The 23,588-nt window shown below is 35.0% G+C and overlaps 1 protein-coding gene across 1 annotated transcript in view; it reads left to right on the forward strand.

Moving 5' to 3' along the window:
- The window catches only part of LOC129220162 (integral membrane protein GPR155-like), a 134,772-nt gene that overhangs the window by 92,412 nt on the left and 18,772 nt on the right, over positions 1-23,588 (forward strand). The window contains exons 9-14 of the mRNA XM_054854516.1: positions 1,457-1,540; positions 14,272-14,480; positions 15,190-15,295; positions 15,851-16,097; positions 18,932-19,004; positions 21,013-21,223. Of these exons, the coding sequence (XP_054710491.1) occupies positions 1,457-1,540; positions 14,272-14,480; positions 15,190-15,295; positions 15,851-16,097; positions 18,932-19,004; positions 21,013-21,223 (930 nt within the window). The remainder of the gene's footprint in view (positions 1-1,456; positions 1,541-14,271; positions 14,481-15,189; positions 15,296-15,850; positions 16,098-18,931; positions 19,005-21,012; positions 21,224-23,588) is intronic.

The following is a 23,588-nucleotide window of genomic DNA, read 5'->3' on the forward strand; positions in this document are numbered from 1 at the left end:
AAAATTATACAAAATTTCAGCTTTATAAATACACGAATAGCTTACTCGTGATAGTTAATTCATAAACGGACAAAAAGGATATTTAGATATTCATACGCTCCTACATACATAAAAGCGTACTGATGTTCCGAAAACAAACTTGTCTACATTTTTTCGGAGGGGGGGGGGAGTAAAATGAAATTTTTAAGACTATATTTGAGTTGAATTTTTTTCGTGATTACAATGTTTTCTTTACTATGCACAAGGAAGTGAAAAAATAATTACTAATCGGTATGCAGTTAATATTATTTACTCTAACTGGGCCCTATGTTCCTGTTGCTGATGTCGGATAGAAGCACAGTAACTTAATTTGAGCTTTTAACGTTACATAAAGCTACGTTTTGGGACTTGAATTAGTTTGCAAGAGTGGACGAATTTTTATTGTTTCTTAACTAACGTTGCATAACCTTAATTTTTTCCCCCATCCATTATTAAGTAGTAATTTGAGCTTAGATAAATTCTGTTGAGATTTGTAGGACTTTTTTATTGTTTTTAGAACTTGAGAGGTTTATTTTGTTACTATTTAAAGTTGGAATGGTTTATTACTGTCAACAATACAAAGTTAATTTTAAGTTGCAGCGCATTTCTATTATATTTTGAATAACGTTACAAGAAGTATTTTTTACGAAGTATACATTTGAACATTATGAACTTTTTTTACTAATTTTACACTACAATTAATATTTGTTTATTTCTGATGTTTCAGATAAGTGTTTAGTTTTGGAGCAAAAATTATTTTGGTTTGCTAAGCGTATTTTTAACTAACTTATGTCATTATAATCTCATTAGTTTTCATTTTTAACTGTTTCGCGTTGTTTTACGAAATTATTGTTCTTAGTTTATTATACGTTATCTAATTCAGCTTTAATTTGAGCGAGCGTTTTTATCTTATATCTGTGTATGTTCATTTAATTTTACACTATCAATCATCATTTTTGATTTGAAGTAAAATTTTGTTAAATAATTAACAGCATAGATATTTTTTAAATTTTCGTTCAGCTAGTATGCATTAAAATGTCGCTTATTTAAATTAACTTACTCCATTAATATCTGATTTGTTTCAATTATTTCGAGAATTTATTTTGTTTCTAAGTAAAAGTTATTTTTGTTTTTCTAATTGTAACTTTTATCAACTCAATCTCATTAATAGTGCCACAGGCAACGCCATGTGAGCACTGCTTATAACAAATATAGCTCAAACACTTAAAGAACAAAAGAAACTTAAACTTTTAAACGCATGTGAAATGCTCTGACAAAATACCTATCTCAAAAACATATTTTTATATTAATGCTTATTTTTAGCGTTTTAGTGCTGCGTATTCGGCAGCTTTGTATAAGAGAAATGTTTCACGATGTACTCGTAACTTTCATCACTCTTGACATTGACATTGAGAAACTTCTGTTTTTCCTTTGTCAGCTGTGGATAGGTCTCTGTTTCCTCATCAGCGGAAAAACGAAGCGACAAATCTACAAAGTTACCGGCTGTTTGATGATTTCGCAGGTAAAGATATCTTTATGTGTCACAAATATCTCTACATTGTGTTGTCTTGACATTGTTTCTCTTGGTGCATCAGATAGAAATAGAGAGAGTGAGACTAGAGTTAACATTTTTAGGATGAATCTCAATACGCAAACACGTGTTTCGAGGTTTCAGCGAACCCTGAAACACGTGTTTCAGCAAACCTTTTGCATTTTTATCGTAGTTTCACTTTTACCTTTTATTAAAAGAAATTTATTTTTTTTCCAACGTCCAAATCAGCGCTTCTATTTAAATTTTTTTAAGAAATAAAACAAAACCCTTAGAGCGATTCTCGAAAAATTGTCCCGTGCGTCAAGTTAAGTTTTTAATTTTTTTCCAGCCAACCAATGACTTCAAAAAATAATGCTATTGTGGAATAATATATGCTTTAATATACTATCAATGCATAACAGTTAATCCGGAATTTAATTAATAGTTACTTGAATAAAATAAAAAAACTTAGCGCGACACACGGGACGTTTTTTCGAGAATCGCTCCTTAGATGATAAATCAAATATTAATAATAATTGCAATAAATAAAAATAAAATAATAATCTCTATCTTTACTAATAATGAAGCTGAAAGTCTCTCTGTCTGGATCTCTGTCTGTCAGGATCTCTGGGACGCGCATAGCGCCCAGACCGTTCGGCTGATTTTCATGAAATTTGGCACAGAATTAGTTTGTAGCATGGGGGTGTGCACCTCGAAGCGATTTTTTGAAAATTCGATTTTGTTCTTTTTCTATTCTAATTTTGAGAACATTTTACCGAGCAAATTATAACGGGGACGAGTAAATTACCAAATTATCATAACGTGGAACCGTAACGTAGGCAAGTCAATTGGCGAGAAATTCACCATACATTATTTGTAAATATACAGGCGAACCAAAAGACCTTTTAATTTTCTACTACGGTCAAAGCCGTGCGGGTGCCACTAGTAATAAATAAATAAAATAAGAAATATTTTAATAATAAACCTAGTTTTGAAGAAACCACCAACTTTGACTATACGCAGTAAAGAAAACAAAACACAAGTCATATTATTATCAAAAATCATTTTCATAGATTCAGTTGCAAAAAGAATGTGGGTTCATTTGAAGATAGGTTGAGTACACTTACTTCAGGCTCTGTGATCGCAATTGTGGTAATCTTTGAAACTAAAATGTTGGTGAATGAAGGCTTTGTAGCACATAGAAGATATTATGCAAGTTTCGCGTGTTTCGAAACAATTTTGTTGGTGTCATCATTGTTTGAAGATGAAGCAGTGAAAAAATGTGTTTTTTAAAGTTAAGTGTTTTTACATTTTCCTGTTTTGCAGGTCTACAATTGCAAAGTAACTGGTATCAACTATAGTTTTCCTTCACTTGTGGAAAGTTACTAAAAACATTCATTTACGAATTTCAATATAGTTTTGACGCGCATTTTGCGTGTTTTCATTTTCTCCGTAAAAACTTTGCGGGGGTAACTGGAAACAATTAAGTTTGTCCAAGAAAGTCCTTCCGAAATTTCGAACACCTGATGACTGTTGTCGTTAAAGTGGTTCATTTTATCAATTTCAAAGGTATTAATCACAGGCAATTTCAGCAGTTTTTGAGGAATGTGAAAGCAGAAAATTCAGACGTTATTTGTTACTCGGAATTACGTTTTTTAAACTCAGGAAAGATGAAACTTGAGCGTCTGTGTGTTTTTTTTTTTTTTTAAGAACGAAGTTTGGCTATTCGTGGAATCCTTAGGGAACTCTATTTGCAAGGTAACTGACGAAAAGTGGTTAAGAGATTTATGTTTCCAATCTGATCTCTTTTCTGGTCAAATGATTGATTTGAACTTTGAACTACCTCTTTTTGGAAAAAGGTTAGCTTGTTCTTAATCTTTGAATCTGTGTAAGCTTTAAAGGATCTTATAGGAAAGTCAATTGCGAAATAAAAATTCTATTCATATTCTGAAATTTTCAGAGCTGTTGAACAAAACTACAACATAGTGCACTGTACTTCAATTCTGAGAGTAGAATCCGAAAGCAGATTCTCAGACTTCTGTGAATATTTGTCGAAATGTTCTCCTTGCCCTTCTCTCGGAGGACATGAACTTCTATTTTAAGTTAAATCTGCTGTGTGACTCGGCAGTAAAATGTGCGTTTTTTGAAATACTTTCCATATGTGAGTTTTGTAGGAAGTACGGTTACGGAGAAAAATGTCCAAGCATACTTAAACATGCATTGCTCATATATTCTGTCTTTGGTAGTACCTATATATGTGAATAGTTGTTTAGCCAAGAAAATAACAGAATCAAAAAACAAGAACTCGTTTGACAGATCAATATTTGGAGGATACATTACGGATTGCAACAGAACATATTTTCCCGGATATCGAAATTTTAGCAAAACGAAAGCAATGCCAAATTTAACCATACGATTGAAGAGATGTAAAACCCTACAGTAATGTAATTTTTTCCTTAGTCCTTGCTGGTGGGTTTTGTAACATCGTTATATACCATGTCATGGTTTCACCATTAAAACGAGCTGATGTGTGCATCACATGACGTCCTTTTACTCCAATTTAATGTCATTTCCCCATTACTGCTAATTTCAATGTGATTCAATAGTTTACTCTCTAAATATCACCAACAATGGCCAAATTGAAACATTTTTTTTAAATCGCCAAATTTGTCGCCAAGTTGGCGAAAAAACTTAGCGATTAAAAGACTGTCAATATATCGCCAAGTGTCCGGCAAATTATAACACCACTTGAGTAAACATCGAAATTAACAATGATTTCCCCCCAAAAAGGGGCAAAAGACCCCTTTAAAAACACCTGAATGCAACCAAAAGGGGAAATGCACAACTAGATCCTACTAAGAGTCTATGTACCAAATTTCAACTTTCTAGGACTTGCCGTTCTTGAGTTATGCGACACACATACGCACATCCGCACATAAATACGTACATCCAGACGTCACGAGAAAATTCTTTGTAATTAACTCGGGAATCGTCATTATGGATATTTCGCGTGTCTATACGTTCTTAGGCACTTATCCACGTGTGGTTGAGTCGAAAAAAAAAACTCAATATTCATATTCGGGGGTGAGTAAAATGGAAATTAAGGTCGATTTTTGAGTGAATTTTTTTTGTGTATACAATACTTTTTTTGTAAAAAGAAGTAAAAATACTAGAACAAGTAATTACGTGCGCTATTTTTGAACTCGATTTAAAAAAAAGGTGGAAAATGAAAGTACACAGGTCTAAGTAGGACATAATGAGTATAAAATATGAAAAAACACATTTATAGATGACTAATTTTTAAAAATGAGCACCTTTCGCAATCGCAGGACGAAAAGTTGCATAAGCACAATAATAAGTGCGTTTGTCATAATACATGCATTGCATCGAAAGTACCTTTTTTATTTTTTTTTCACTACGGATGAGAGATAATTAAAAACAATTTCGTTAACAGCACGTATCCTGGTTAGAGAGAATCGTCAGTCAAGCTTAAAACTAGTAATACATTTCTTACTAGCGGTACCCGCACAGCTTTGCCTGTAGTAGAAAATTAAAAGGTCATTTGGTTCGCCTGTACATCCTTATATATTATTTCTGTAGCCTGTTTTTGGTTTCTACGCCAGATTTTCCTCAATTCTTGATCGTTTTCTTTGATTTACGCCTTATTTTAAAGCTTATGGTGCTGGCTACTGACGAAAAATAGACCCACGGTCTAAAAATTGTTTTTTTCAGCCGAAAAACCTGTTTTAAAGAACCAGAATGAGGTTTTCGGTTAAACTTATAACTTTAACTTGCACTATGACCGACAGAGCTGAATAGCTTGATCGGCAGAGCGTTCTCCTCGTAACCTGGAGAATGAGTGTTCGGGCCCACGTCCAGACAATCTGCATCAAAAAATTAGAAAAATATCGCGCATTGCATGAACACTTAATTAAGTGAATAACAAATAGGAGAGAATAGAATAAATGAGAAGGAAACGCTCCTTGCTGTTATGAAAACTTGATGTGACTTCGTGCTAAGTTACTTCGGAATTGTACGTTTTTTTTTTTCTTTTTTAACCGTTTAACCGCCGAACTATTGACGGATGATCAAATTTGAGTAATTTTTTGAAATTATGTCTAGTAAATACAGAAATAAAATAAAATTTCCAGAAAAAAAATTTTTACTATGATTTTCAGTGTGTTCCATTTTTGGAACATTGGCGTTTTGCATGAAGTTTTTTTTTTTCAGAGATTTTTTTTAAACTAAGAGGTTTTGAATGCGGTTTTTATCTTAGCATACTTTATTGCGGAAAAAATAATATTTGAAATTGCATTTGTGTACATATCAGAATTCAGAAAATCCAATACAGAAATATCTAATGCCCATCATATGAAAGGAAGCGTTGCTGGTGAGGTCGTTTGTCGCAATGGAAACATTTCTTAGTCGTATTTTTTTGCACACCGCGCAACGTCCTTGGGATGCAGATACAATATAATGTCCGTCAGACATTCTGGACCGTTTATGTAAATGACAACGAGGCCCTGGAGGACTTTCCACTCGTACTTTTCTTCTTAGGAGGTGAGTTGTTATTTCTCTTCGGAACTCTAAATGCTTCATCTTGACTTCGTGTAAATCACAATGAAGTAACCAACTATTTACAACTGAAATATTCAGCACATTACTAAAAAGATTCCACCACCATTTTTTACTCCTCAAATGAGGTCTGTAGTTCTTTAAAAGTTTATCCAAGACGTCCACACCCCCCATTTCTTCATTGTATCTCTTGATAAGATGAGGTTGTGGCACATCTATCTTGCATTTCTGCGCATTCGAGTAACATTTTACAGATGCAAGTGGCTCATGTGTATAACAATTAGATGCTACTGTAACCACTGCATTATCTTTCCAGCTGCACATGTACACTGATCCATCAGATCGATAGTCAAAATTTCCGCGATCTTCTTTAGAAAGGGCTTTTTTGGATTTCCGTGGACAATGGCCAGTTCGGTTTTCACGAATTGTTCCTGTTGCTCGTACACTTTTTTTTTGATAGCTGAGAAATTAAGTCATATGATGTAAAAAAGTTATCAAAGTATACTTCATGCTTAGACGTGTCAGTCAAAACTGATAATAGATCATTTACAACTCTGGAATCCTAATTGCACATCAGGGGATCCTTCTTTTTTGCCTGAATAAATCTCCATGGAATATGGGTATCCACTTGAAGAGCACAGCATCCAAATTTTGAAGCCGAATCTTATGTGTTTTCATCTAATAAACATTTTACATGAATGCCGACCGTAGTAGGGAACCATAGATTCATCTATGCTTAATTTTTCATGAAATACACCAAATTGTTGAGGGTTTTTACACAATTCTTCGTAAATAAGGAAAACTTTTCTTAGTTTGTTATTTTGTTTTAATTCATGGTTGTCCATCAAATGAAAGTTGTTTTTTATTTTTCGAAAACGATTTTGAGGCATAATTGTTAGTACAATTGGCACAGATGTATCTTCTGCACTGCTCCAATACATATCTTCAGAAGGAACAGAATGGTACCCACTCAATAGCAACAAACCAAAAAATTGTAGGATTTCATCTCCGTCAACATCTATTCTTCCTCAGTGATATTGCCTAGTTCATCAGGGGGTAATTGGCATATATCTACATCTGACAAATCAGAATCTGACAATGTCTCTAAATAAGCCACAGCTTGTTCTACAGTAAGAAATCTTGTAGACATTTTTTAACATTTATGAACAGTTGGCATACGTCAAACAGAATTTCCTTTCGCCCGAAAACAAAGCTAGCAAATTATTGAACTGCATTTAAAATATGAAAAATAAAACTCTCACTAATATTATTTTTTATTATTACGTGACAATGCAGCTGTCCGAGCAGGTGTGGATTCGGAGCCATATAGTCCGTCAAACAGAAGACTTATTATTTTCTTTGCTAGCGAAACGTCATATCCTTTCAAAATATAAACTTACTTGGTTTTGCCAACATCTACATCAGAGTACATTCAAAATGAGAAAAAAAAAGAAACATATATTACGAAAAATGAAATTTCCCCTTGGAAGTCGAACGATTTACTTCTTGGAAATTTGACTCCCTAAAAGCGCCAATGTTCCAAAATTGGAACATGCTATTTTGAAGGGGTACACCTTTCGAAAATATCATTGTACATTTCTACAAGCATTTTAAAATCATATATTGAAGTATTTTTCACAACTATAATAAATATCATCACATTTTCTGAAAAAAACAATTTTTGGTAAATTTTATAAGAAAAAGTTGCAAAAAGCTAAAAAAACACTCATCTTTGAAAAATCGCAATAAATAATTGAAAACATATAAACAATCAAGCAGGAAATCAAAAAATACTTTGAAATAAGACTAAACTGTGTTAAAAAAAACTTGTTTATTTTAACGTTATTTCTTGGGAAAATTTTCACTTAAATATGATGTTCCATTTTTGGAACATTGGCGGGTAAACGGTTTTAAAGCTTTGGCTCTGGTAAGAAAATTAAACCATAATGTAAGCGAAAATATAAGTAACAGGTTTAAGATTTCTGACTACAATATAGAATTATTTTTTGTTCAGAAAAAAATAATAAATCGTATATTGAAATATATATTCTTCTAATGAGTTTTTGACTCTTTGTACAAATAAAAAAATTACTACCTGAATTTGAAGGGTAAAATATAAATTTTTTCTTCGTTTTGCCAAAAAAAATATCTTATCACATTTTTACTACATTCGAAAAGCTATACGCTTAAAATAGAGCATAGTTCAATTTATTTTGTATTTTAACCGTATTGTTAAATGATGAACACGTGCTGCCATCCTTATATATTATTTCTGTAGCCTGTTTTTGGTTTCTACGCCAGATTTTCCTCAATTCTTGATCGATTTCTTTAATTTACACCTTATTTTAAAGCTTATGGTGCTGGCTACTGACGAAAACTAGACCCACGGTCTAAAAATTGTTGATTGAGCCGAGAAACCTGTTTTAAAGAACCAGAATGGGACTTTCGGTTAAACTTATAACTTTAACTTGCACTATGACCGACAGAACTGAATAGCTTGATCGGCAGAGCGTTCTCCTCGTAATCAGGAGAATGCGTGTTCGGGCCCACGTCCGGACAAGCTGCAGCAAAAAAATTAGAGAAATATCGTGCATTACATGAATACTTAATTAAGTGAATAACAAATATGAGGGAATAGAATAAATGAGTAGGAAACGCACTTTGCTGTTATGAAAAATTGATGTGGTGTTGTGCTGAAGTACTTCTGAATTGTAAGTTTCTTTTTTTTTTAAGCTTTGGCTCTGGTAAGAAAATTAAAGCATAATGTAAGTGAAAATATAAGTTACAGGTTTAAGATTTCAGACTACAATGGAATTGTTTTTTGTTCAGAAAAAAATAATAAATCGTATATTGAAATACATATTCTTCTAATGAGTTTTTGACTCTTTGTACAAATAAAAAAATTACCACCTCAATTTGATGGGTAAAATACATATTTTTTATTTTATTTTATTTTTCTTTTTTTGCAAAAAAAAATAGCTTATCACATTTTTACTACATTCGAAAAGCTACTCTTAAAAAAGAGCATAGTTCAATTTATTTTGTATTTTAACCTTGCTGTTAAATGATGAACACGTGCTGCCACCTAAGTCATAACGGTTCAAGCAGCCTGCGGTAACAAATTGTAAAAACTTTCAAAAAAATAAAAACATTTCTCTTCAATATCTTACCTTATATATCATTCCCCTCTCATTTTAAAATTTATCAGGCTGGCTAACGACGAAAAATAGACTTACGGTCGAAAAATCAAGTTTTCGAAAACTCCCCTTGCTGTTTCAAAACCTTGATGCAGCCTGTAGTTCTTATGCTTTTTTTATTTAAAGCAAAGTTCTAATGCAGTTTTCCAATTTTTTACGTCGCTTTCGGCAAAAAAAAAAAAAAAAAAAAAGCCTGTGTGTGTGTTTATATTTTAATAAAGCTTAAAAGCACTGGACTTAGTTGTTCGGTTAAATTGATAAGTTTTTTTCGGTAGAGCGTTCGGCTATAAACTATCTGAACTTCGGGCAAACCTTGGCTGTCCGACATAATATCAAATTTATATTAGTATTACGCATTACATGTACTCATAACATACACACGTAATAAAATAACTGCAGTGGGAATGCTACTTGGTGTTTCGATTCCTTTATGCAGGCTACAGTTATCATTCGGATAAGTTGACTGTTAATCGAAGGGTGTTCTTCCTTTTTTTAAGCTTTGACTCCGTCCAGACCACTAAACATAATGTAAGCATAAAAAAGTATTAGATTTACCTCAAGGGAATCCTTTTTGTGCAAAAAAACATTTTCTTTGTACGCTGAAATGTAGATTTTTCTAATAGCAGTGTTCGACCTTTTATACAAATGAAAAAAATTCTACGCCAAATTAAAACTCCGAGTTTCACTCAAAAAATACATTTTGTCTACGTTCGAAAAATTACACTTAAAAAACGGACTCAGTTCAACTGGTTTTGGTTTTGAATTTTAAGTGTTCGATTAAAAGAGAAACATGTTTGTACATTTAAGCCGTAACGGTTAAAGCAACCTTCTATGTGAAAAAGTTCAATATTCAAAGATAAAAACACTTATTTTCAATCTAATTTATTACTTTTCTAGAATGTTTATTTCTATCGCTACGTGAGATATTCGTCATTCTTTAATCAAATTCCATGCTTTACGAATACTTTTAAATCGTATCATGCTGGTTAATGACAAAATATAGAAGCATGATCTTATTATTATTATTTTTTTTTTTTTTGGCAAAAAGCTTTTTTGCTGTTTCTTACTACGCATTCCTTCAATGAATAGCTTTCGAAAAGGAAGGCGCAATTGCTAGGTTTGTTGGGGTGTCGGGCTGTTAATCAGAATGGCGCCAATTTGAATCCATGCCAATAAATATCTCTAATGTTTCTTTTTTTCCTGTCAGATGCTCACATGGGCAGGACTGTATTTCCACAACCTGTTTTTTTCACTAGAACAATTATTGCTTTTTCACGAGTCATTACTCAGTCACTTTTAATGATATTAATGTTTGCATTGAAAATATGTAGGACCAAAAGGTGAGCGATGATCAAATTATCACAACGTTGTATTTAGCGCGGTTTTGTTACTGATGTCTTTAAATTACATGCCTTCTCTTCTGCGCTTACTTTTTTTTCGGTTCTTCTTCATAATGTTCTTTCTTTGAAATTTTTAAAGAGCGAAATGCCTTATGAAACGATTCGAAGCTCAGTGCGGAGTTCCGCACGGGTCGACTAGTTTACTAATAATGGATAATAAATTTCTCGCCAATTTGCTATGTTCATTTGCTCGCCCATGTTACGGTTTCACGTTATGATAATTTGGTAATTTACTCGTCCATGTTATGATAATTTGCTTGGTAAAATGTCCTCAAAATTGGAGTAGAAAAAGAACAAAATTGAATTTTTGAAAATCACTCCGAAGTGCACATCCCCATGCTACAAACTCTGTGCCAAATTTCGTGAAAATCGGCCGAACGGTTTAGGCGCTATACGCGTCACAGAGAGACGTCCCGACAGAGATCCAGACAAACTTTGAGCTTTATTATTGGTAAAGATAAATATAAAAATTATTATAAAAGTTAATGATGGCGCTGCAGCAGCCAATCAAATTAATGAAAGATGATGTTGAATAAAAGTATTGTGCAACAATGACCCTGACCGCTGTTTTTAATTGAAGGCTTTTTTCCATTTTAGCTTGATATTTATTTACTATATTTAGAATTCACATTTTAATTGCCTCGGGAAATTCGAACAAATTTCATTTCACGCAGAAAAATCGGAGCTTTCTATTGATGAACAATTTTAATACGTATGAGTATTCACCCTCATATTAGAGGAGTTATGTGAAGATTTTGCTTTATATTGGACTATTTAGTGTTAGATAAGTAATGTGAAATGTAATTATAGAATATTGAATTGTCACCGAGCATGAGATCGCTGGCCAAATTTTAAAATCCGAGCATGGGAAGTGGGTGGAAGTTGAGTTGAAAGATTCCAATGAAATCGTTGAGGTCGCGACGAATTTCTATTTCCTCGATGTTTAAAAATTTAAGCAAAAGCTTAAAGAGATCAAATGCTACAGTTTGCAATATTCAGGTAACACTTTTACATAAATTCGTAGAATAATTATTTTACATTTGTTCAACAAAATCATTTGAAATTAATTTAAGCTCCCAATAATAGTTATTTTGATACTTGAGGTTTTTTTTTTTTTTTTTTTTTTTTGGCCCAATTGTATATTTTGGGCAATTCATTTCGAGTCATACCGACAGGGCCGCTAAAAATGATTGACCAGAATATATTGTTATTATGAACATTATTATTGAACTCTGACTGGTTGAACTGTAACGATGTAGGTTATGCGGTGAACGAGAGCAGTGAGTTCAAATCGAGAAGGAAACCAAATGAAACTCCTTTGCAGTTCCCGGGGATTTGTCGAGTAACAGCGAGCAGGGGGTGAATAGCCCCGTAGTGTTGAAAAGAAACTTTTAAACTGATGACTTAAACAAAGAGAAGCGTCAAAAACCAGCATTATTTAAAAAGTTTTAAAGTCCCAACAAGTTCATGCATACTGGGGATCAGCCTTAAAATTAATTTCCTAACTTAATTACAAAGGTGACTTTATAATTACTATCACTCATTTTTGTTTCCTCTTTACAACGATTAAAAAGCTTTGCCTTCCCACATAAGACAGACTAAGTATAATAAGCGCTAACAGTAATAAAATTCGCATGGTGATTTGTCAATCATGCTTAGAATGCATACTTGTTGATTTTCATAGGGTCCAGAATTTTCATAAAGCAATAAGATTTAGATTTATGCCTGCCTCGCAGAAACTAGGTAACTCTTCAACTCTCATTCTTCTAGAGTTTGCGAAAAAATCTCTATTTTACGTAGCAGAATCAATTTTGAACAGATGAAGAGTTTTTTTTTTAATGTCATTGTTTCGAGAAAAAAAAACCTTTTAAAATTTTAATAAATTATAAAGGTAATTCGAATTTTCGAATCGATTCCTCAAGCATTATCAAGCATTGAATTTTGTGCTAACTTGTATTCCAATTCGTCAAGTGACTTTTTATTCATTGTGATGACATTCTCCCACATACATTCTTTTATGCATACTATTATCTCTACTAATAACAAAGCTGAAAGTCTGTCTGGAATTCAGTCCGGATCTCTGTGACGCGCATAGCGCCTAGACCGTTCGGCCGATTTTCATGAAATATGGTACAAAGTTAGTTTGTAGCATGGAGCATGGGGGTGTGCACCTCGAAGCGATTTTTCGAAAATTCGATTTTGTTTTCTTTCTATTTCAATTTAAAGAACATTTTCCGGGGCAAAATTATAAGATGGACGGGTAAATTACGAAATTATCATGACGTGGAACCGTAACATGGGAAGAGCGAATGAACATAGCCAATTGGCGAAAAATTGATCATCCATTATTTGTAAATATACTGGCGAACCAAATGACCTTTTTATTTTTCTACTACGGGCAAAGCCGTGCGGGTACCACTAGTTATATGAATATAGCTCTTTCCAATTAAAAAGGAGTAAAAATGCATTCTCCTCCCCCCATTATTATACATATATTTTATTTTACAATACACGTAAAATATTATAACTATAACTCATCCGAACTATTTATTATTATTATATACTATTTATGTATTTTAAGTTTAAGAGGTTCTTCGGAATTACACTCAAACCTGTTTTTGTGTGATGGTTAGGGAAAGCATAATAAAAAAAAATCATTCAAAACTTCTCGAGTAGCTGTAAAAGTAAATTTCGTAGCAAAAATTACTGCTAAATCGCACAAAAACACGTTTGACTGTAATCTTAAATGAACATGAAAAGTATGGAAACAACAGCAACATATCTTGTGCTTACATGTTAAGAACTCATTCGAAACTAAATCCAATTTTTTTTTTTTTTTTTTTTGGCTTGTGGCCATTTCTCGTGCTCGCCCGAATTCGCACAAGCAGCCTGCGTGTGTTTTGTAAAGTCAACGTTGATTGTGACTTCAGCAAGCAGTAAGGGTTCATTCATTAATTACATGAGGAAGATTTTGACAATTTTTGACCCCCCCTCCTCCCTCATGTAAGGGTTCATACGATTTTTCCCCCACCCCCTCCCCTCATCTTACATAAGATTCCATTTCGGTTTTCAAAATAATAAAATAACGAATCTTACATCACTGGAATCGTTAATAAATTCACTATTCTTTAATTTAACATTTTTGTGTAAAAAAATATTTACTAAAGTTGAAATCTAGGCTGAATGTTTTTTCGACATTTTTTTTTGTATATGATACGATACTACTAATTAAAAGTAAAACATGCCATACATAATGCGATTCTTTTATTATATTTTACACTATTCATTCTTTGTAAAACAAATAAAAATCAGCTCATCCAAATACGTTTTTTAACTTCCAGACGCAAATGAAATACGATCCCTGCCAAGTCACTTGACCGCGCGATTTCTAATTATATATATTGACAGTAAAACATTGCATAAGAATGGGTTTGCCCCCCCCCCCCACTTAAAGTAAGGATATATAGAGATTTTTCCGACCCCCTCCCCCTCGAGACCCTTACGTAATTAATCAATGGCCCCTAACACCGTATTTTTCATCTCGTCGCAGGTCATCCTCTCTCTGGGTATCTTCACGTGGTCCGTCTGCCTGAGCACAGACGAGTGGATGATGTACGTGAAGGTGACCCTGATCGCGGGAGGACAGATCATGTCGCGTGTCTGGACAGCTGTCCTCGCCGTGACGATGGTTTACCTGCGGAAAGGACCCTCGTCCCCTTTCGCCAAGAGCCTCTTCTGGCCATCCAGCATAGGATTCGGGTGAGTGTGGCTCGGAATCTTTCTTGGTGAATGTTCCGTGAGTTCAGTCTCAGTCGTACTGGCTTATTGTCTTTTGGTCGGAGAAATATGAGGCAAAATTGTGAAGATTATGTTTCGGTATCAGCTTCCTACTTGGACAAATATATAATGCTCATAGGGTACGTTCAAATTGTTGCAAGTGCGACAGAAATTGTCCAGTATTAAACTCTTTCTTGAACATAGTTGATTTTAAAGTGAATTGAGTTAACAGGTATAAGGTGAGTGAAAGCTGGTTTCATACCAGAAACTAGAGTATATTTTTAGCAAAAGTAAGAAAGTTTTTTAAGCAATTTTCACGTAACGACTTTGCTAGCTACCCGTTCTGGTATTCATTTAACGCTCTTAAGATAGACTCCTTTTAATCCCGGGAGTTTTGAAAAATTATTACACTCTACATAAATAAGGCCTACTTTTTTTTAAAGGTATGTTCATCCATTTAACCTGATATTATGCTACTAGGTAATGCATAATTTTTTATTTGTAATACTAATTGATTACTATTTCTTGCCAATATCACAAAGCTTACTAGAAATTAATGAAAAAGAAATTTTGCAAAAAAAATTTTTATTGCATAGCAGAAGAAACAGACCACGAACAAAATGCAATGCGCAATTTAAGTAATGCAGTGTAAAACCTTTTAGCTCATGTTGTGACTGGTATTTTCCCACAGATTTCCTGTTCTGATCGTCATAATGATTCTGATAGTGACAGGCATTGGGCAGTGTGAACCAGAGTTAGACAAAGAGTTACCACTCTTTATCTACGGAACGACAGAGGTAAGACACGATTGACTTATTCCCGAGTAGTCGTAAGTTTCAATGTTGCTAAATGTGGTGATTTATTAGTAAATTTCAGCACCCTTCTTCACAAGGAGGCTTTATTGCAAACAGAAACTTATAATAGCATTGCAAGATTAATTCAAGGCTAATTTTTAGTCTCCTCCGACACCGATTTCGTTTCATAAAATCAATTTTAATAAATCTTTCTGGCAAAAAATTGTGCCTAGAGATTTCAAGAATTTCCTTACCGCCCGTTTGTCTTTGCTTTTTTTTTTTTTTTGTTTCGGCGCTGATTTTTACGAAAATGGTTTTTTAAAATTAATTTCGCGGCACAACAAATGCATCAATGTCAGTGTGAAAATCTACCAAAGTATTTGCATTTTGTTCTGCCGCTATCTGTTTCTGCTTGGACTAAATCTCTCTTGTAAAAGTACATTACGAAGCATTTTCGATAGTGTCCCGAGTAGTTAGTGTTGTTTGACATTGTATTGACGAACTATTATAACGATTACTCATGAATAACTTTGAAAAAAAAACTTCTTTCCAATTCAGGCTCTAGGCTCGCTGGTTGTTCTGATTATTTGTTTGGCTACGACCAGTATCTGCCTGATTTTATACTACCGTGTTCCGTCACACAGACTGCTGGAAGAAGACGAGAAGTCTTCAATTGACAAGAGCACAGACAAGATGAACGGTGAAGTCCACATCGCCATTGACTTCCACCCAGAGACGACGCTTGACAAGGACCTTGCCGACAGCACAGGCATCGCCATTTACAAGCTAACAAAATCGAATTCAGGTAAATTGAACTCGTTAGACGTTAGCAGGGTCCATTTGCAGCCCATGGGACACGGGACAGACAAATTTATGAGGAAACCCAGTATCGAACGGTTATAACATGCGTTTTTGTATACGTGATGCGTGAAGGTTACGTGCTGAGTCGATGTCGAAGTGTAGTTGGTTTTTGTATCCGCGGACCTTCGATATTCTAATACATTACTTGGCCACAAAGCCCTAAGAAACATGAAGTCTCGGGGGCAAAGTTGGACTTTATGCTCTGATCGTACATCACAACGTTTTTGAATATCATAGTTGCAACGAAATTCAATCCTGTACCTTTATCATTTACATTTAAAATATACCACAAACTTACATAGGTATTAGTTTACAGAAGTGACAAACTTTTTTTCACGTTTTGTATTTTAATAGATTATATTTAAGAGGAGTGTCTCTGATCTCATGTTTAGAGAATAGGTTTACAAAATTGGCTGTTTGCAAAGTTCTTGATGGGCCATTAAATGGATCAGATATATGTCCTTCACGTGTTTTATTGCAAATATTGAAATTAAAAATTATAAATGAAAAAACGCTAATGAATTCACACATACATATACAATTCCTGAAGAAAAAAAAAGGAAAACCTAACCTTTCGACTTAATTAAAATTTAAAAAAATTAAATCATTTTTTTTATAAAGGAGATCGGTTAGGTTGGGCGACTGAATTCCTCTGATAAAACTTCTTTATAGCTACAGCATATGTATCAAAAATGTTTTAGTTCATAACCTTTTCAAGACATCATAGTATTACATTACGTAAACAGATATATAAATAAAAGATAATGTAAATGAGATCTGTAAATATAACTTTCGCAGCGAACATATTTTATTTACGCACTATATATATATTGTTTGAATGAACTGGGACAAAGCTCTTTTTGACCTAATTTTAACTGTCAGGTCCTCCAGTAGGTCCCACCAAGCATCCTAAATCTGCCTTAGTGTCATCTGGATGCCAATTTCAATGGCTTAGAACTGGTTTGGACGAGAAATTAGGAATACTGAACAGTTTTTCAGCTTTTTTTCAGCAAGAAGAGGAATTTGTTTTGCATTAGTTCATTTAAGTATACCAAAAAAAAGATATAACACTTAGTAAGTTAGTAAAGAAAATGATACTCAACATGCACGTTTCCCACGGTCGTAAAAAATACTGTCTCCGTGATTGCTATTAGAAAATCGAACTTCTAGACTTCTTTTCTGGCCAACAGGGAAAAGTATTTGCTCCATACTTGAAGAATGAATATAATTCCTTTAGACATCAGTTGTGTGTGTGTCTCTGAAGGTAATTTTAAGGTCATGGTTATGCGCATGTTAAGTGAGACTATCCTTGCTGACGTTCTAAGCATTATATCTATTTTTTGGTATAAAACGAACTAAAACGAACGAATGCAAAAAATAACTTTCTCTTTTCCTAGAAATGCACTGAATGCCCTAATTTGTTCATCTACTGCCCTAATGTGTCACTGAATGCCCTAATTAGTCGGCCCAAAGGCAGGCCACCAGTTTCGTGCACTTTTCACACTTGCAGATTATTATTCATCACAAACTGTTGTTGAGTACTTTTTGGAATGCTTAAGATCTGGGCCGTTCAAGGGATCACTCTAACGACATTCAAGATTTTAATCGTACCTTTTCGTTTGAGGTGGTTATTGATATCCTTCATCGCTGACCTCTTCATGGCCTTCAAAAATCACTTGTACCGTTGAAAACCCCTTTTAATGGAACGGCAGACTCGAGTTCCGTTCAAAAAACATAACCAAGGGCTTTCTTTATCATGGGGAAAGTTTCCACTGTGGATAGGTTATATGCCGAGTTTCAAACAAAACATGACAATCTTTAACTCGAACGAATGCGGCTTACACGAGGAACAAAAGAATGGTTTGCGAAAATTCCTCTCTTTATTCTCCGGAAGTTCGGAAATGTCGCTGCAGTTTTTAGTGGGCATTCTCTGCCTCCCTCAGGCCAATGGACTTCTCAGTGAAGTAAGATACATAGCACGAATCACGGTGTGTCAGATTCACACATCATTAAGGGGTAAACTCCAAGCGAGGCTCACGTAATAATCAGATTAATTATCTAACCCCTAATGATTGAAAAAATCAGTAATCCAACGTCAGAAAGCACAAATATTGCACAATATTGCAGACACGTGTTTCGGTGTTACAAGGAACACCTTTTTCAATGCAAAGAAATGTGAGCTTCTGGATGAAAAGTCATCCGAGAAAAGATTGGCTTTTCTCGGATGACTTTTCATCCAGAAGCTCACATTTCTTTGCATTGAAAAAGGTGTTCCTTGTAACACCGAAACACGTGTCTGCAATATTGTGCAATATTTGTGCTTTCTGACGTTGGATTACTGATTTTTTGAATTTTCAGCACAAAGGTATTTATTCGTTACCCTGATGATTGGTTTATTTTAATATTAAGCAAAGGTTTCACATAAATCCTTAAATATGTGGAGAAGGGGCGGGGGGAATACTCATATATGCCCTATATGTGGAAAGATAATCCTGATTTTGCTGCACGATATGAAATTTGTTCTAAACTTTTAAGGTAATTCGAACGTGAATTGTAATTGATTTAAGCAAATTTCAAGCTACAATAAAGGTGAGCCATTAATAAGATGCAGCTATCATTGGTGCACAATGCTTTTATTCAACATCATGTTTTATTGATATTGTAGCGATGTCATCATTAAAATTTTATAATGTAGTAAGAAAATACGAAATGATTATTCTTAAAGAATATTTTATATGCCATCAAGATACTCAGTTTCATTGAGTTTTGTTTTTGCAGATCCGGCCATACCTGAATCCGCTCCATTTCCTCATCTGCATCCGTCTACTAAAGTAGATGATACGTCTAAAAAGTAAGAATTTGTTTTACGTATCACCTTATGTTTAACGATTTTTATTAAAACGAGCGATTGATTTTCTAGAGCAATCAGACACTTAAAAAAATCAAAAGTAATAAAACATAAGACAATTTTTGAAAGCGTCAAGAAAAGAAGTTATTTTTTAAATTCGTTCTTTAAACATTCGTTAAATCAAACGATTAAACTACTTCTTTCAAGCAGGGGTGCGTATACCGGAAGGCGGGGGATCATGACGCAGACTGCATGAGCCATTGAAATTTTTAGGACGTGTTTTGAGGACTTTTTTCGTTTTTGGGGTATTTTCCTTGGGGGCGGGGGGCACTGCTGCATTTTAGGGCTGCACCATTACTCTTAGGGAGGGGATAAGCACCACTGTTTAAAGTGGAGTGAAAGCATACAGTGCTACAGAAATATCATTTAAAATACTAGTTGAAATTACAGAGTAACAATTTCCATCTTCAGCGAAAATGGTACATAACAGATCTCTGTTTTAGGTATAGGGTGTAGAAAATGTATTAATTCGTTTTCGAAACAGATTCTTTAAGGTTTTTGTTAACTGCTGTACAATTTGAAAAGAAAACGAGCTGATGTGTGCATCACATGACTGCCTTTTACTCCAATTTTAATGTCATTTTCCCATTATTGGCAATGTTAATGTGATTCAATAGTTTACTCTCTAAATATCACCACCAGTGGCCAAATTGAAACAAGATTGAATAAATTTTTTTCTTTAAAAATCGCCTAATTTGTCGCCAAGTTGGCGACGAAACTTGGCGACCAAAAGACTGGCGATGTATCACCAAGTGTCCGGCAAATCATAACACCACTTGAGTAAACATCGAAATTAACAATGATTTCCCCCCAAAAAAGGGCAAAAGACCCCTTTAAAAACACCTGAATGCAACCAAAAGGTGAGATGCACAACTAGATCCTACTAAGAGTATGTAACAAATTTCAACTTTCTAGGACATACCGTTCTTGTGAGTTATGCGACATACATACGCACATCCGCACATACATACGTACATACTGACGTCACGAGAAAAGTCGTTGTAATTAACTCGAGGATTGTCAAAATGGATATTTCGGGTGTTAATACGTTCTTAGGCACTTATACGCGTGTCGTCGGGTTGAAAAAGAAACTCAACATTAATTCGGGGGTGAACAAAATGGAAATTAAGTCCGAATTTTGATTGAAATTTTTTTCGCGAATACAATACTTCCTTTTTTGTAAAAGGAAGTAAAAAAACCTATGAGCAAAGTAATTCCCTTATAATGTCGGGTGGTCACATCCGCATAGTTTATTATTGATACTTAGTGAAAAATCTTTCTATTTTTAAGCACTTTCTTTAGATGGCATTGCTATAAGAAGACTGGAGTGTGATCTTGAGCGCCAGGTGGATGATAGAGGCTGTATTTCCTCTTTTCAAGAGAAATATCTGCATAACAAGTTCCCAGATTATGGCAACCACGTAAAACGATGGCGGAAAACCCAAGCGATGCTCCCCAGTTCGACAAGCAGTAACTGCTACAAAGCATCACTGCCCCAGAAAAGAGAAGTTCGAATGTATTTGTGGAGATGGTATTAGCAACCCGATAGGTTTTTTCAAAAAACAATTTCCAGAATATACTTTTACTTGAACAATCGAACTTTTTAATATTTTTTATAATTTTCTGTGAGTTAGGCTTTGAATGAGACTATATCTTCAAAGAATACGATGAAAACTCTGTTCTGGAGTCGTATTTTGTCGTTTGTACCATGTTCACATGCATCATATCTAAGTAAATAACTAATAACTAAATTATAACTATACACATTAAAAGCACCTATCAAAAGAACAGGTTAAACCTATCTAAATAATAAAGATAAAATGTATCGCGTTATAAAAGTAACTGCCCTATTAGACAACAAGTGATTAAGCATATATTTTCGCTCGCATGAAAATAAATTTGTGCACGATCATGAGTGATATGAACACAGACATAACTCATTTCTCTTCAGGGTTCTGAAGAAGGTGTGCAACTCCCTCAACAGATCTGAGACGTCGTTCAGCGAGAAACACCTGTTGTCATCGTCGAGCGCAGAGTCCTCCCCAAACTCCTCCCCCACGCACAGTTCTACAGCGTCTATCAAAAGCGCCAAAAACGACGAGACGTCAGCGCATCTCCGACATGTCATACTTCTCATACTTTGCTGCATATCGATGGCTGTGGTAAGGTTTTTTTTTTTTTTTTTTTTTCAAACGTATAGGCTTAAAAACGCCATTACCGTATTCGCTTTTTCAATACCATGAAAATGATTTGGTCATTTGTAATGGTAGGTAAGTCATCGGTCTCCCTGAAACAGGTCTAAGTTAACTGGCTTAACCCTTAAGAGATGGCTTCGTAGTCCTTATCACTTCCACAGATTTGGATATGAGGTTAGAACTCAAAGAATTTTTCTACAGGCTCCTCACCTGCGGCAAACTGCCTAACGACCCAGCACAGGACTTCCACGCCCCCATACTTAACAAGCACCTTTCTCGAATGTACTCAGCGGGTCTTTTTGGCCATGGGCATCGAGTCAGCAGTCCTCCATTCACAAATCCGCTATCCTGAACACTGGACTGCCCCCTCTCTCCACTTTTGTTTTTCATTTTTATTTCCTTTATTTTTTCATTTCAATTACAAGGAAACCACATGAGCACAAATTGGGTACTGATTCGCAATCAGTGCCTGATGATATACAAGAAGCACAGGAGTCGCTTGCCCAGCGGCGGATGGGACATCATGAACCGGCCCTAGCATTTACAGGGCAGCCGGCCCCTTAATTAAGACTTCCTCCTTGATGAGGAGACGCACCCCCCCCCCCTCCCTTTAGTTTTTTCAGATGGAAAAGAGAGAGCGGATACATCTTCCAGTTTTAGGGGGAAGTCACCATTAGAATTTGAGGATTCAAATTAGAAGAATTTCGTTTACTAATGTAGAGAAAAAGAATTAATAATACAAACAACTGCGTAGTAAAAAGTGTAATATTCGTGCAGATGATGGGGGGGGGGGGAGGGGGTCTCTGGGATACTCCCCCGGAAAATTTTCGAAATTATAGCTTCAAAAACGTATTGTTAGACAATTTTTAGATGATCTTGGGCGATGTTTGCGAGAGCGGGTATTTTGAGAATTCCCTCAAACCTTTTTCAAAATCAGTTTTAAAACGTATGCGTAAGCTATGTTTGGAATCACTGGGGGGGGGGGGGCGAGAAGGGGTTCAGGAATTCTTTCTAGGCAAAATTTCTCAATTGAAGTTCCTAAAACACCAATTTATGTGACAAATGGACAAATGACTCTCTTTGGGGGGGGGGGGGGCGATTTTTATTTTTTTTTAAAATTGAAGTTCTTCAACAAGTTTGTTACCGATAAATTGCCCCCCCCCCCAAGTCAGTATAGGGTTCAGGGGTACTCTCCCGGAAATTTTTCGAAATAATAGCTTCATATACGTATTGTTCGACAATTTTTAGATGATCTTGGGCGATGTTTGCGGGAGCGGGTATTTGGAGAATTCCCTCAAACCTTTTTCAAAATCAGAGCTTTTAAACGTATGCGTTAGCTGTGTTTGGAAACACTGGAGGGAGGGGGGGGAAGAAGGGGCTCGGGAATTTTTTCTAGGCAAAATTTCTCAATTGAAGTTCCCAAAACGCCAATTTAGGTGACAATTGACGCTCTTTGAGAGGAGGCGATGTTTTTTGCAATTCAAGTTCTTCAAGTTTCTGTTACCAGCTGAATCCCCCCTCCCCCCAAACTCAGTATCTGAATATCTTATGTGCAATAACGATTGAAGAGGAGGGACTTTTCACGTGATATCGCGTGAAAACAGAATGTATAATTTTAATGAACGTCTTCAGACCTTTTGGCAATGTCAATGAGAGCAAAGATCCGCTGATCCCCGCCCCCCGAATTTGTTTTTTTATTTGTTGTCTTAAAAATGCATTCTAGATGACCTTAGGTAATGTTAGGGAGAGAAGAGGCTCGGGGGTACTCTCCAGGAACTTTTTCGAAATTGAAATCTAAAGAAAGGGATTGTAGGTCTTCTTTGATAATGTAAAGGGGACCGACAATTCTTCAATATTAAAGCATAAAAAACGTTATTTTCGTTGACTGTCAATGACGTGAGGGGGAAGAGTTTTCGGGAGATGAATCGGAATTGAAGCCCATAAAACGAAACTTAAGACGACCTTTAGTGATGCTGGCGAGCGTGTTGGGCACGCTCCAACGAAAATTTTTCGAAGTTAGCTTTTAAAACCCAGTTTTTGACGATCTTTGTTAATGTTAGTGGGTGAAACTGTTTGGAGACTCTCCTTCGGCAATTTTTCGAAATTTGAATTTTAAAACGCATTTGTAGATGGTATTCGCTGATGTTATCAAGGGTTCGGGGACTCTTCTTAGAAATCTTTTCGGAAATGAAGCCCTAAAAAAAGGAATTTCAGACCATCTTTGGTGATACAAAGGGGATTTTCGATGACCTCTGAAAATTTTCTAAATGGAAGTTCTAAAGACGAAATTTCAAATGATTTTTAAGGATGGGCTCGAGGCGTTTCTGCAGGA

The sequence above is a fragment of the Uloborus diversus genome, chromosome 4 (assembly GCF_026930045.1).
Source record: "Uloborus diversus isolate 005 chromosome 4, Udiv.v.3.1, whole genome shotgun sequence".
NCBI classification, from domain to species: domain Eukaryota; kingdom Metazoa; phylum Arthropoda; class Arachnida; order Araneae; family Uloboridae; genus Uloborus; species Uloborus diversus.